This window comes from Carcharodon carcharias, chromosome 13 (genome assembly GCF_017639515.1).
Source record: "Carcharodon carcharias isolate sCarCar2 chromosome 13, sCarCar2.pri, whole genome shotgun sequence".
NCBI classification, from domain to species: Eukaryota; Metazoa; Chordata; class Chondrichthyes; order Lamniformes; family Lamnidae; genus Carcharodon; species Carcharodon carcharias.
Genome location: NC_054479.1, coordinates 101065543 through 101081394, shown reverse-complemented (window position 1 = coordinate 101081394; position 15852 = coordinate 101065543). Strand labels below are relative to the sequence as shown.

General features: G+C 43.5%; 1 protein-coding gene across 4 annotated transcripts in view; it reads right to left on the bottom strand.

Moving 5' to 3' along the window:
* Nucleotides 1–15852, bottom strand: part of lrrk2 (leucine-rich repeat kinase 2) — a 226984-nt gene that overhangs the window by 104681 nt on the left and 106451 nt on the right. For all 4 annotated transcript variants that reach the window (XM_041203526.1, XM_041203528.1, XM_041203525.1 and 1 more), the window contains one exon: nucleotides 9282–9403. In XM_041203526.1, the coding sequence (XP_041059460.1) occupies nucleotides 9282–9403 (122 nt within the window). The remainder of the gene's footprint in view (nucleotides 1–9281; nucleotides 9404–15852) is intronic.

The following is a 15852-nucleotide window of genomic DNA, read 5'->3' as shown; positions in this document are numbered from 1 at the left end:
ACCATGTGCCTCACTGCAGCAACACAAGCAAAGTTTCAGATCATCTTTTCCACATCTCACACCTGTCTCCCATTCTAAGTGCCAGTTCTGGTCACCAGTCCCTTGCTACAGAGGTGACTACAGTCACAATATTCAGCAGTAATGTTTCACTAGTGGCCACCGGTATTATAAGGCACCATGGACTGGACTTTGAGATCAGCGCTGAAGTACACTTGCATTGATCATGAATTAAATGGTCTAACGTTCTCTCTGGTGAGAATTTCACCTCTATCTCTATGCAGTGGTACTGCGACTGATTGCAATGTTCTTTTACTGCGCCTTTATGGCATGGAGCTGGAGTGATGGCATCATGCTGTTCAAGTGGCCAATTTAATGGATTTTAATATACTCCCAATCAGAAAACTAAAAGCATTAAAATAAAATCACTTAAAAATGTTTATATAAAGCAAATTAAAGATTGGGACATACACATGGGCTGAAGGTAGAAGCTAAAATATTCTCAAAAATATTTTTTTAAAAATTGAAAAAACATTTAACTTAAAAATCTACTAACTAATCATTTAACAGCAATCCACAATTATAAAATTATTTTTTCAGAGCCAATTCTTGTGTTTATCAAATTTTATTCAACACACAACCATTAAAAACCCAGTAGCACCTGACTGAACAGGGGTTTCAAATGGCAGGAAAGCTGAAATTCTCACAGATTGAAGTGATTAATAGCTCTGGGTGGGTCTACAGCACAACCTGCGTCAGAACCCTGAGCAACAGACCTTAGGGTTTCCACAGTGTCCCCTTCAAAATCTGGCCCAAAGGTTTATAGAGGCCTTTTTATCCGATTATGACAAGTATTTTCCCAGTGTCACTAAAGCCAAATAATGTTTAGGACAAATATCGGTGTATAATCAGGTACAATAATTCATTTTTAAAAAAAGTTTTCTACATCCCAAATATATTATCCTTTATTTTAAATAAGTTCCAATTACTGTTATTCATGGTCTGGTTTAAGTACACCACTTTCAGTTCTAACATCATGTTACAGTCTAATATGATTTAACCCAGATATAAATGTAGTTGGCATTTAAACAAGACCAACTGAACACATCTGTGCTTCACTTTCACCCCTCCCCAAATCCCACCAGAGAACTCAATCGATTTGTTTACTCTAAATAATAATATAGATTAAAAACAAAAAACTGCGGATGCTGGAAATCCAAAACAAAAACAGAATTACCTGGAAAAACTCAGCAGGTCTGGCAGCATCGGCGGAGAAGAAAATAGTTGACGTTTCGAGTCCTCATGACCCTTCAATAGAACTGATTGAATGTTAGAAGATTGAAGCCAGACATCAGCAGTCCTCTTTCTCCTCAGATTGAATTTTTTTTTTAATAAAGTGCCCATGAGGTCCCTCCAGGTGGTCAAGGACTTTTAAAATAAGGCTTCACGTCAGCCTGGATTTAAATGCAAGTCAACATAAGACAGCATTTTGAAAGGGATCTCACTCCATTTGACTATAATGCATCAAGGACTCTGGAATTATATTGGCTTGTTAATGTCAGCAAATAACTAAAGGAGAAATGCTAGAGTGAAAAAAAAAAAGGCAGAGGGATATAGTTAGGGAGTGTGGGGGGCCAGCTTGCTGAAGGCACAGCCACCAAGCAATGAAGGGATGGGAGAGGGGGGTGGGAATGCAGGGAACTGTGGGGCTGAAAAGAATTACAAAGATGGGGAAGGGTGTGACCATGAAGGGATTCCAACATAAAAATTTTAATTTCAAATTGGAGATTCTGGAAGACCAAGACTCAATGTAGACCAGCTAGGGCAGATGTGATGGGCGAATAGGACTTTGGGCAAGATTTGGTACAAACATCTGAATTTTACACCAGTTAACATCATGGAGGATGGGAGACCAATCAGCAAAGCGTTGTAAGTGACAAAGGCATAGATGAAGATTTCAGCAGCAGATGGGCTGCAGGAGGACTAGAGATGGACAACGTCACACAAGTGGAAGTAGATGGTCTTTGTGAGGAAGAGGGTGTGGAGTTGGAAACACAGCTCGGGATCAACTCAAGGCTGAAGTTGCAAACATTCTGTTTCAGGATGAAAAACAGTGGCCAGAGAAGGGAGTAGAATTAGAGGCAAGCGTGCAGAGTTTAAGGCAAGGGTCCAAGATAATGGTCATGATCATGCCAATGTTTAGATGAAGGAAATTGCAGTTTTCAAAGGCTGGGTGTTAGACACACAGTTTGACATGCAGCAACAGGTGATGTGTGGTAGAACTGGGTGGCATCCAACATATGTTCCGTTATAATATTGTTGCTACACAAGTTGTAGATAATGAAGAGTAAGGGGCCAAGAACAGATCCTTGGATGACTCCAGAAGTATCAGTGCTGGGACTAAAAGAAAAGCTATTGCTGGAGGTGCTCTAGCTATGATCAGATAAGCAAGAATGGAACCAAACAAGGGCAGTTCCATTGAGTTGGACAGTTGAGGATGGCAACATGGTTGGCTGTACTGGAAAGATAGAGGAGGGTTAATGTACTACAGAGAATGATGTTCATGACTTGTAAGGGCTATTTTGATGCTTTGACAGGGTCAGAAACCTGCCTGGCAATATATAAATGAGGAATGCAGGAGAAATTGGCAGAGATTTTGGAGATGATAACATATTAAATGACTGTGGAGAGGAGGGGAACGTTTAGAGATTGGGTGGGACTTTGCAAGGACAGTGGGATTTTCTTGTAGTGGGGTGGAGGTGGCATGTATTAAGTGAGGTGGAGGAGAGTGGTGACAGTATGACAGTAGTTATGAAAAGGAAGGCAACAGTACCAGAGGAAAGAAAAAAATTACAGGGAAGAATTTTTGGGTCAGCGAGCAAGGACAAGGCCTGCTCGCTGACACATAAAATGAAGCACTGTGACGTCAGGCATGTGCCCTGACGTCACCACACATCAGTTAAATTGTCAGTTTGGCAGCCAAACTGTCAAAGGCCATTAAGAAAGTAATTAAAGTTAAGAATGCTGCCCATCCAACCTTAAGGTTGGCAGGCAGACAAAGAGCCCAAGCTGCCTTCACATTTTTCAGGAAAACTCATCCACGGGTGGGATGAGGTTTCATGAAGGGCTTATTAATTAAATAAAAAATTTTGACAAAATTCATTGACACTGTCACATGAGGGGACATGTCTTAAAATATTTTCTTTTCTTCATTTAAATTTTTGAACTTTAAACTAATCTCTGAGGCACCTCTGTATGAGTGAAAGAGCGTAGCCCCTTTTCAGGGAATCCCCCACCCGCCCGTACAGGGAGTGATCAGCACTTCCGGGCGCACGTCATATGGGCGGGCCTTAATCGGCCTGCCCACGTAAAATGGTGGTGCGGCACCGATTGGGTTCACGCCTGCCCCCACACAACCCTCCCAACGAGGGGAAATTTCTGCCCACAATGTCAGTTAACATGGGTTAACACGGTAAAAAATTTCATTAGCAAATTAATTCAAACGGTGTCAAATGAGCAGGTGGATCTTTTGGATGAGCTGAACTCAGAGGACACAAAGGGCCAAAGGAGAGGAACTAATAAGATTAAAACCCTCCAAACAGAGTCGGTGCTATAAAGTGTGTATCATTTTTAGGAGACGATGGCGTAGTTGCAATGCCACTGCATTGGAATGGTAATCCAGAGGCCCAGGCACTGTGGGCATGAGTTCAAATCCCACCACAGGTAGAACTTAAATTCAATTAATGCATCTGGAATATAAAGCTAGTCTTAGTAATGTGACCACGACAGTTATCAGTAATTGTAAGAACCCATATGGTTCACTTATGTAGGCCACCCTTAACTAGTTTAGCCTACATGTGACTCCAGATCTGCAACAATATGGCTGACTCTTATTGCCCTCTGAAATGGCCAAGCAAGCCACTCAGTTCAGGGGCAATTACAGATGGACATCAAATGCTTACCTTGCCAGTGAACACCCATGTCCCATGAAGATATTTGAAAATAATTAGAGACATGCCACCAAATTACTGTATTTAATCTCTAAGGTCAAACCTCTCCATTTAACCATCTGACTTTAAATTCACATCCTAAAATGGGTTTTCTTATAAGCAATTGGTCTCTTTAAACATGTGTTGACATGAGTTACATATTCAAATAACTGATACATAGGTGCTTTTCATGGAAAATTACTCCCCCAAAAAATCATGAAACTTGACAGTCTACAGAAATAACTGATGAAAAGACCTTTTACAAACCAATGGAAAAGAAACAGTTCATTAGATTCTCCCACAGTTCATACATGCTCACTTACAGCTTGCATTAACTGAGCTCAGACACAAAAGCAATTATAAAAATATCAGTAACAAGCCTAAAGAGATAAAGGCTTAGTCTCAAAGTCAGAGAGAAAGAACAGCAAGATTAAATTATCTAAAAAGTCATCGCGGATCAATAGAAGACTGGGGAATTTGAATGGTCCTTCCTTATTCCTACTTTATGTGATGACAATACTGATTGGGAGTATATAATTTCAAAACCTAGCAAAAACTACTTCTTGCCCAATGTTACTTCACATAACAACAATCTAAGGTAATGTTGGTGAACTTGATAAACTGAAGCTCTGCAGTCTTGAAAGCAGAGCTTTCAGAAGCAATTTTATATTGATATTGAAGTGATTTAAATGGGATAGAAAAAGTAAATCCAAACTGTACTTCAGATATGCCCAGGTAGCAGGATGATGATTTGTTGAGGATTATGAAGAACAAATTTCGAACAGATGTCAGGAAGTATCTCTTTTCATGAAGGGTAATCAGTTGCCAGGAAGGGTAATTAAGGCCTGAATACTGGATTCATTTAAGAAACAGCTGGAAATTATAATGGAAAGATGATGTAATGAGATCAGATGGTCTTAGGGGCCTTCCTCATCTGAATCAATTTGCTATCTTGCAACCATCAACACCAACCTTAAAAATGAGACACAATTATTCTAATCCATCACCAAAGGACAGAATCACAATTACAATGTTTTAACTTATGTACATATGCAAAATACCAGAGAAATTACCACTAATCAGTTTCAAGATATTCTGATTGTGGCTAACTTATATACACAAGCTCACACAATCATGTTGAAATAAGTCAGACACCAAAATAAAGCTCTTTGAAGATTTTGCTTAAATTATCCCGATTATTCATGTATTTAAACAATACCCTGCCCAAAACTAAGTTCACACATATATTTTGGCACAGATAAGGTATTTTCTTAGCATTGAGTAACCATCTGATAGTTTAACATCGCTGTACCTGTTAAAATAATTCATATTAATAGATAAAAGTATTTTTTTCTTAATCACATATTGCCAGCGCTCACAAGACGCTGGAACACAAGGCTGAATTTTCATTCCAGGGCCGGGACCACTCTGGCATCTGACCCAGGTCGGTGTCACCACTAGACACAGGACAGTATTTTGAGATGATCAATTAAGTGGCTCACCGGTATGTTTGTCGTTCAATTAAAGGCAGTGGATGTGTTGAGGCAGGATGTAGACATGACAGGCCCAATTTAAAGGGCACTCGGCAGTCAGGATTGTGGACACCGGTAGAAATTAGAATGCAGTACAGCAGCAACATTGCATGCACCTATGCAAGGGCAGCCCCACAATTTGCTGATGCTTCCCTGGAGATGTTGTTTAAGGAGGTGGCAGCCCAGAGCAGCGTCCCGTTTCTGAAGAGTGCCAGGAGGCGGCCAGCCAGGCAAACAAAGCAGGCATGCATGGAGGTAGCTCAGGGCAAGGAGAGCAGCATGTGGATGTAAGTGCACGAAGTGCTGCAATAACTTCAGGGTCTGGTAAGGTGAGTGTAATCCAGATGACAGGCCTCCAGTTATGCAGTCACCAGCACACCAAGCAGCAGAGCAGCTTGAGGTAGCATTGCGCTCAGGAACAACAACATTTCCCAAGTGCACTTCTGAGCCTTGGGCAATGCTCACACCACAAGCACTTGTGGAGGAAGCAAAACTGGAGCCATGGACATTACATATTAGTGAGACACTGGATGTGGTGAAGGGTAGCAGCAGGGTCTTAACTCTAACTCTTGACTTTATAAGAAAACAAAAGCACAACGCGTGAGAAAGGGGTCACAACAGTGCTGGAGTGGATACAAAATTGGCCGAGTAATAGAAGAAATAGAAGAAAAAAATGGATATTTTTCAGGCTGGAGGAAGGTTTGTAGTGGAGTTCCCCAGGACTCAGTATTGGGACCCTTGCTTTTCCTGATATATATTAATGATCTAGATCTTGGTGTGCAGGGAACAATTTCAAAGTTTATGGATGATACAAAACTTGGAAGCATTGTAAACTGTGAGGACTTCAAAAGACAAGTTGGTGGACTGGGCAGATAGGTGGCAGGTGAAGTTCAATGCAGAGGAGTATGAGGGGATTCATTTTGGAGGGATGAACATGGAGAGACAATAATAAAATAAGGGGTACAATTCTTGATGTGTGTATGTGCATAGAACATTTAAGGTAGTAGGACAGGTGGAGAGAGTAGTTAATAAATCATACAGTATCCTGGGCTTTATTAATAGGGGCATAGAGTACAAGAGCATGGAGGTCTTATATAAGAACAAGTTAGACCTCAGCTGGAATATTGTGTACAGTTCTGGGTGCCACACTATAGGAAGAATGTAGAGAGAGCAGAAAAGGTTTACAAGAATGGCTCCAGGAATGAGAAACTTCAGTTATGAATGTAGATTGGCAAGGTTGGGACTGTTCTCCTTGGAGAGGAAAGGCTAAGAGGAGATTTGATGGAAGTGTTCAAAATCATGAGGGAGCTGCATTGAGTATATAGGGAGAAACTGTTCCTGCTCATCATGGGATCGAGAATGAGAGGACACAGATTTGAAGTGATTTGTAAAAGAAGCAAACGTGATGTGAGAAAAAACTTTTCCACAGAGCAAGTGGTTAAGTGGTTCAAGCCTGGAATGCACTGCTGGAAGTTTGGTGGAGGCAGGTTCAAGTGAGCCATTCAAGAGGGTAATAGATGATTATTGAATAGAAATAATGTGCAAGGGTATGGGGAAAAAGCAGGAGAATGGCACTAAGTCATGATGCTCTTTTGGCAAGCCAGTGCACACAAAGTGGGCAGAGTGGCCTCCTTCTGCACTGTAGCAATCCTGTAGCTCTGTGAAGTTTAGAAACATGTGGTGTAAGATGACCAGTGCTCCTCATGTGAGCAGGTGGTGATGACAGAGGCAATTATGGGCAGCTCACACCTTCCTCAACTGAGTAGAGATAGAGAGCTTCGGAAGTCACATGCAAGGTTGGTCTTTCTGGCACAGCAATGGGAGGCGTGTGCCCAAATGTCACAGTTCCTGGAGGTAGTGCAGAGGCCTTGGTCTGAGAATGGAGAAGGCCATTCATGAGATGCATTTCTCATGTCTCAGGCATATGGCCGCAGGAGCTCCTCCAATGAAAGAGTGGCCAATCTTGAGGACAGCCATACGCAACATCATGCTGAGTGGATGCCAGGTCACAGTGCATGCCACATTCTGTGGCATTGACTGGTCAATTGCTCTGATGACACATGAATAGGCAACCAAGATGTCATCTTGCTTGAGCAGAAAAAATTGTTTGACCATTAATAAATAGCTCGACATCACATTGTTATGATGCACTGAATAATGTCTATACAATGGTCCTGGTAAAGTACAAATTCACCAGACTTGATGGATCTTGGATTTAGTAAAAACAATACCTCTGCAATACACAATGATGCTATACAGTCTGTCAAAATTACAATGATCTCAGCATTCAATTCTAGTTTTCAAGCATTTTGCTATATGTCAACATAACGTACAAAAACCCCAAATGGTTCTGTTACAAAGTGGCAGAGATCCACCCCATGCTCAAGTCTCAACAAATTTGCATAACAGAAAACTGGCTGAAATTCCATCAGTTGGAAACTTTTACAGCTGCAAAGTCAGTTTTAGGACCTGTACTGGCAAATGCAAGAGAGAGAAAATAGATACAAGATTTCTTGAATATTTCAGATAACTAAGTCAATAATTAATAGATACAACAAAATGTGAAAATAGTTCAAACAAATCTAGATAATGACTTATGTGCCTTAGGTTTTTGGGATCACGGCAGGAGGTATGGTGGAAATACTGAGATGGTAAAATCTGTCAACAATCATTGTTGCACTCCTGAGCACACAAAAAAAAGCTTGGCAATTTTTCTCACCTACCCGAAATAATAGCTTTGAAAGTCACGCACACAATAAATTAAATCATTTTTCTGTTTTGGAAACAAGATAAAAAGCCCAACTCTGAATTTCTATGTTCTTGTCACCTGATCATCTGCTGGGTCTGTCAGAAGTGAAGTGTCACATCACTCGCTGGCTCCCTGACATTTAAACCCTTGGCTTTAACTGGCTGCAAATTCAGATAAGCCAGCTAGAAAGTTTCAGTCATAAGTCTATCCCACTGAAAAAAACTACAGAGTAATGGGAGCACTTATTTAAATTATTAGGCTTGAAAAGTTAATGGGAGTCCTTGGCCACAGAGCTGCATCCTTTTGGAGGATTCCAACACTGGAGAACTGCATGGCACCAAGGGATCAAAAGAGAAAGAATAGGGTACAAATGTTGAAGGCAGTGGCACAAGACACTGATTGTGATATTATAAATCTAACTTGTTCTTCATTTTAAATCAAGAAGCAGAAAAATGCAAACAGATTAACTCACTCCATAACGGCTTCACAACGGCTACAACAATTCTATTCTCTACCAGTGAAAGCTTGGACAAACTGGCCTGAAAAGCAGGACTGCTATATACTTGGCAAACTCTGTGGACAGGATTTCTGGAAGATATAATGATCACAACAGTCTTATTTATCCTCTGGGATTGGGGACTTTCTCCTCACCCACACCAACCACCCCCGATCCCCACTCAGACTAACACAGCTCTTGCTATTAACAAAGAAAATATATTCTGCTCTCTAGCCACAGTGTCACAATAAGAAAATTCTAGACCGATTTCCCTTACAGAGCAAGTGAAAACCACAGCCTTATTTATCATGCACAGTGCCTCAATTCATACTACAAATGTGTATCTTTCTATAACCAGGAAATCTTATGGTCAAAGTCATTATGCTCTGTAATTGTAATGGTTTTCTTTCACAATTTTTAAAAATGCGGCAATTAATCCCGAAAATTTTAACCTACCTATTTTAAATGCACAATTAAGGACATGGTATAAGTAGATCACAGATTTGTTCTGTTCTTACCTTGTTCAAAGCTTCAAGAACCAATCCATGAAAACCATCTGGCAAACACTGTTTTACAATCTGCATTGATTCCAACACGTTCATATCTTCCTTTGCATCCATCATGTTCTCCTTCAGGATGACTTTGGACACAAGGTAGTAAAACATATATCCAATTAGAAGCAGTTCAGAAAACTTAAAAAAAAACAAAATGAGAGAAAATAACATTGGCCCATTGTGATCATTCATCGAACACCCATGTGCAACATTTACTATCATGGACTTCACATCCCTTAATGTCCTGATGAGCAATTCTGCAAAAATATTCCACAATTACTAAAGATGATCCAAATTAAGCCTCCATTCTCTCTGCTACATTATTCATTTTTTTTCAGCTTTAACCCAACCAATGTCACAAAACCATCAGGACTCTAATATTTCAGAATAATGACAATATCTAGTGCCACAGCACCTTCCGACCATAGCTACCCTTTCCATTCATAATTTTAGAAATGTCTTTTTATTTAGCTAAATGGATTTTGCTCACAATATTCTCCATATTTTTCCCTATTCTCTCTGTACATAGCTAGAGTTCAAAGTGAAAAACTTTTATTTTTTAAATTTGTTGCCCATCCCTAACTGCTCTTGCAACTGAGAGACTTGCTATGCCATTTCAGAGGGCAGTTAAGAGCCCTCTGCAGTTAAGGAGTCATATGTAGGCCAGAACAGGTAAGGATGACAGGTGTCCCTCCCTAAAGGGTATTAGATCTGTCCCTCTCTAAAGGACATTAGTGAACCAGTTGGGTTTTTATAACAATCAATGATACCTTCATGGCCACAATTACAAAGGCTAACTTCCAATTTCAAATTTAAATTCCATCAGCTGCCAAGGTGAGGTTTGAACTTGCGTCCCCAGGGCATTAGCCTGGGCCTCTGCAGTATTAGTCCAATGGCATTACCACCATGCCACCATCTCCCCAGCAATAATCATCTAAATTAACCCTTACTGTTAACAGAATACATTATGTCAGGTGTTTACTACATTGTACTGTCACCAGCAGTACACAAATATGCAATTCAAAGCCAGAAAATAGACAGGATCCAATTGATATAATGTTGCATGACCACAATTCAAAAACAGGTCCCTCAGTCTGCTGGCATTCTCCATTGTTTACAAACTAATCTTTTGAATTTATAGAGTTCTTTCAAGGTCAAGTTCTCAAATGAACCATTTATCAAGACTGTTTTATCATTACAATTTATTGCACTGCCAAAATAAAATGTCATCCTCTCAACTCACAGGGTTCTCTGACTGCATACATGTAAAGAAGCAGATTGGTAGCTTTTCTACTCTGAACATAGATATGTTGATTCACGCACTACTCCTTGTTAATGACAGAGTTTTGAAAGCAGTTCTTGGTGTTAATACTGTTTCCATTTATGGGCCAGAATGTAAGTAGACATTAACAGTTAGTCACTGGGCTAGAAACACTGATTGACTATGAATTAAAAATTATGATTGCCATTTTTCTGAATCATGCAACCATGGAAAGGTGATAAGAACTTTTAATAATGCAGCATTTCAAAAATAAATTTTAATTAATCTGATATTGAGCACAATCTCATTCCTAATTTAGCTCGTAGTCTTTAATTGTTTAAATAAGGATTGTTGCCAATTCAAGCTATTTTATCATTCCAGATTTAAAGCATCTTTCAAGCATATAGAGCAAATCTTGTGACCTAGCAAAGCACATTGTTAGGTAATCTTTTAGGATCTTTGAGGTTAAATGTATGTCAGGCCACCGTACTAAGCAAAAATCACTGTGATCAGCATTGTAAAGTTATGCCATACCTTTAAAAACACTGCTATATGAATTCACTGCAGACTCAAGCCAGAATTTTCCGCTTCCGTCTGCAGCAGATATGTTTGGCGGCATGAACAGAAAATATCGCGAGATGGTCCTAGTCACGTTTCCTAGCGATGTAAATCCAGGATGCGATTGTCCCCTTTCCCCGTCAATGGCGAGCCACACTTACCACCGCCCACGTCGGAACTTTATTTTAATGAATTTGCATATTATTGTGCCCGCACACCAGAATCATCCCCCCACACTGGCGTGACTTCAGAACAGCATGAGTTACGACTGCCTTTAAAGGCATGCACCTGGCAAGTTGAACTTCGAGAGGAACTCGGAGGTGAGTACACACAATCTTGTGCAGCGCTCACAAGGATCACCCATAGGACATCAAAGGAAGAGGCACCCCACATTTGGAGGGGGCATAGGCAAGTCGCTTTTTCCAGCTGGCTTTCAGTGCAATGTCAAGGCAAGGGCTCCAGTGTGGGAGGTGGCAGGGTGGGGACAAGTCAGCACAGACTGATGGGAGTACACAAGCAAGTGCCAGGGGTGAGAGAGGAGGGTGAGGGAAGCAGTCACGTCCTTGGAAAAGCTTATCAAAAATCAGCACGTTTCCACAACTGAGGCCGTTCAGCATGAGCCCATTGACATGCTTGAACTTGGGCCTCTGAAGCATTTCTGCCCACTTAGGCAATGCAAAAGCACAAAAGTGCCATCAAATGCTTCAGAACCTTTCACCCTGTAGACGCAGACTGCAAATTAATTTGAATTTTAGGGACCTACAGAAAAATTGGACGACTGGGCAAGTTGTATAATCCCCTGACAAAAGCTGGCCATGGCGTAGTCATTGATGGAGGCACTCAGAGCTCCTTGCAATGTATTTATTCAGATTTGGACCAGTAACCCTCCTGGTCCAAGCCAACAGCGAAGCCTTACAGTGCAGGTTAGGGTAATGCCTGTGCCTGAGCTGAGAGCACAGCATGCAGCGCGTGGCCAAAGCTACTTCCAAATCAGTCAAGTGGAGAGGTGGGTGGAGTTTTGGACTGCCATGAAGCACACTAAACACTGGCCATCAAGTGGTGACCAGCACTCTCCAGCATGTGTGAAGTGGCCCTGAGACGCAGCCGGGGCCGGAGACCTAACCAAGAGAGGTCCTTAGGAGACATATGTTAACCCTCACATCTCTCTCTTTGATATTGCACAGCGAGAACATCAGGATCATGGAGCCTGGTGATCTAGCTATATGCCTCATGGCTCACATGGAGCAGAGAAGATGATGTTTGTGACGAAGGTGTCTGGCTTAGCAGAGAGGAGCACCATCCTCGATGAAGGAGCAGCAGGGTCTCCTCAGGACGCAGTTGAAGATCCACAGCGAGCCGTCGCTCGTAGATACCCCATTAGACCCAGGGTTTACAGACGGCACTTGGCATTCCTGCAGATGAGTGAGAACTAGTGTTGCCAAAGACTGCACATGTCGTGGACTTGGAGGGCATCCACTACCAGTGGCTGTTAAAGTGACCGCGGCATTCAATTTTTATTCCAGTGGCTCCTTTCAGGGCTTCACAGGTGACCTGTGCAGGATCTTGCAGGCCTCCAGGCACAAGTGCATCCAGAAGGTCATGGACACCATCTTCACAAAGGCACAGAAATTTGTGCATTTCGACCAGAATCAGGCAAGCCAGGAAAGAAGAGTGCTGGGGTTTGCAGCAATCTCTGGTTTTCCAAAGGTGCAGAGTACCATCAACTGCACTCATGTGGCACTTAGATCTCCGTGACAACAACCAGTCTAGTATGTGAACCACAAGGGCTTCCATTCGCTGATGGTCACAGACCAGCTGAATAATAACAAACGCATCACACAGGTCTACGCACGATACCCCGGGATCATCCACAACTCCTACATCCTCAGCAGGTCTCAGTTCCCTGACATCTTCCAGGGTTCACAGTGGCTGCAGGGTTGCCTCCTCAGGGCAAGGCTACCCACACAGGGCATGGCTGATGATGTCTGTGCAGCAATCTCAGACTGCAGCAGAGAGAGGGTACAACGAGGCTCATGCCGTAACCCGGACTTTGGTGAAGCTCACGATTGGCATCTTAAAAATGAGGTTCCAGTGCCTCGAAAGGTCTGGTGGAGCACTGCAGTATGGTCCCTAGAGGGTGTCACCCATCATCGTAGCTTGCTTGCGCGCTAAACAACCTGGCGCTGCAATGGGGGGAGGACCTGGTTGAGGAGGAAATGGAAGAGCTGCGATGAGGACGACGTCAAAGGAGATGAAGGTGATGAGGTCCTGGAAGGTGAGGATGCTGGCAATGAGGCCATCACAGTGGCCAGGCGAGGCAGGCATGCCTGTGAGGCCCTAATAGTTACCAGATTCATGAAGGATGATGACGACGACATGCAGCGAAGACACTCCTGACATCCTCACATTGTACCTGTGAATATCTGACATCTGTCTGGCTGATGGCAGCACGCACACCCTCTGTGATCAGGCTACTGTCATGGAGACACAGCAGAGGCCCTAATAGTCTCAAGATTCCAGGAGGATGATGGTGACGACATGCAGTGAGGACACTCCATAGATCTTCATGGTGCGTCTGTGAATGTCTGACTCCTATCTGGCTGAGGGCAGCTTGCTTGCACTCTGTGAGCAAAGTCATATCATGGAGGCGCGGGGGGGGCGGAGGAGCCCCACCTCAAAGATGTTGAGAGCACACAGAGAAAATCTCAGAATTCTGTGATGCCTCCCCACAACATTCTGGCAGCAATGACAAGCCACATAGAGGTGCATGCAAGACTGATGTATCAAGTGACTCTGAAGCCGAACAATCACTTGGCTCCGAAGGTTACACACCGCACAGGGAAGAGGCCCTGGACTGAGACACTTGCCTTCATCTTAAGCAGGAACCAAGGTTTCACATCTGAATGACACGAACACTGCTCATCATAATAAAGGAGCCACAGTCAAGGACACATTCTTGGGAGTTTACTTACAATCGTGAACATTATGTACAAGTGATTAACAGCTGTGCTCACACTGTGCAACTACGTCTTACTAACCTTCCTAACCCTGCTTCCTCATGCTTTCCCCATATCCACTGTGGAGGTGGAGGCAGCCTGCTGACTGTTACGCCCTGCCTGTGATGCCTTTGGCTGGCGTCCTCTGGAGGACTGAGGCCTAGGGAGCCTGGTCTGCTTTCAGGGGGCTGCGTTGCGGCAGTGGCACCCTCCCTGGCCTGCGGAGCTGGAGATGTGGGACTCTCAGAAAGAGGGGAGTTGGACGGGCCAGACAATCCCAGAGTCACCTGGGTGGATGGCCCAGGGTGTGCACTTGTTGATCCTGCTCCCTTTGGGTGCCTAGGAACCCCTGGCTGACTCCTTGAGAGGAAGAGACTGCTGGAATGAGTTCAAGATGCCTCACCCCCTCACGTGTTGACAGTGATGGATGCCTGCAAGAGCCTCAGCGATGGAGTTCAGCTCCTGCAGCAGTACAGGACCAATGTCTTGGACCAAGGCCTCCATGCCGACTGCCATCCTACCACTGTTGATCTTGGAGTATTGGCATGTCAGCGCTATCACCTCAGGCCTAAGACACACAGACTCCTCCATTGTGTTTACAATCTGAAGAGTGCCGCAGACAGCCCTTCCTGATGTTCCCAAACTTGTCTTTGTAGCTCCAGCAACTGAAGTCGAACTGAGTCCAGAGGCTCGTCATCTGCCTTAGACTCACCAGATTCCTGACCTCCAGCTATTCTGCAAGTGCAAGCACCCATGGATTTCCCTACCTCTGCCTGCTGTGGATCAGACAGTGTATTGTGCACTGATCTAGAACTACGTCCCAGTGAGGTGTGTCTCTCTGCGCTGATGGAAGGTGTGTGAGCGCTGTGATGGGTCTTCCATTGATATGTCTGTGGATTCCTCGACCGAGGTGTGTTCAGGTCTGGAGTAAATGACCTGGCTCATGGCCACCCTCAGCTGCTTCCCAGATTTGCCTGCAATAGAAAAGAGATAATTAGTGCATGGCAGGGGACTGTGAAACAGGAGATATCACACGTTGTATGGTTCTCTGATGGATGTTGCAATGCAGGATCCTCACTTGGTTGAGTGCCACTAACCTCACCAACTGTGCTGGAACAGTGCACATTCTCGACAGGCAGCTGGATGGCTCTAATTTTAAAGACTGTGAGGACCTTGATGTCGGACATTCCTCCACCAGTGTGGGACATCTCCTTGTTGTTGTGGGTTAGCTTATCCTGCATGGAGACAGACTGAGAGAGTGTAAGCAAGATGCCTGCTAGGCCAGATGAGAAGGATGCCTGGCATGAGTAGAGTGTGAGTGGTGCCATGACGGCATGAGGACACAATGGACAGGGAAGATGAGGGTGCTTGCAAGAGAGAGAGAGTTGTGATGTCCCTTGAGCTGGCAGTGAGTGCGAACCCTGTGGATGTGTAATGGGTTTGCCAGTGAGAGAGTTGAGAGTGATAAGAGGAATGACTTACCCTGGCAGAACGGAGGATATCATTCATCCTCTTGCGGCACTGGGCGTCTTTCCTCTGTTGAAGAGCACTGGCACTCACCACCATCGCTACTACCCATGCTGGGTTGGTGACCTTGGTGGCTGGTCTTCGTCAAAGCAGGCATAGGGGAGTTTGCAGAGGGCTTCCAATATGTCCAGCAGGCGACCCAGTGAGGTATCAGTAAATTTGGGGGGCTGCCATCTTTTTTGCTTTCGGAGCC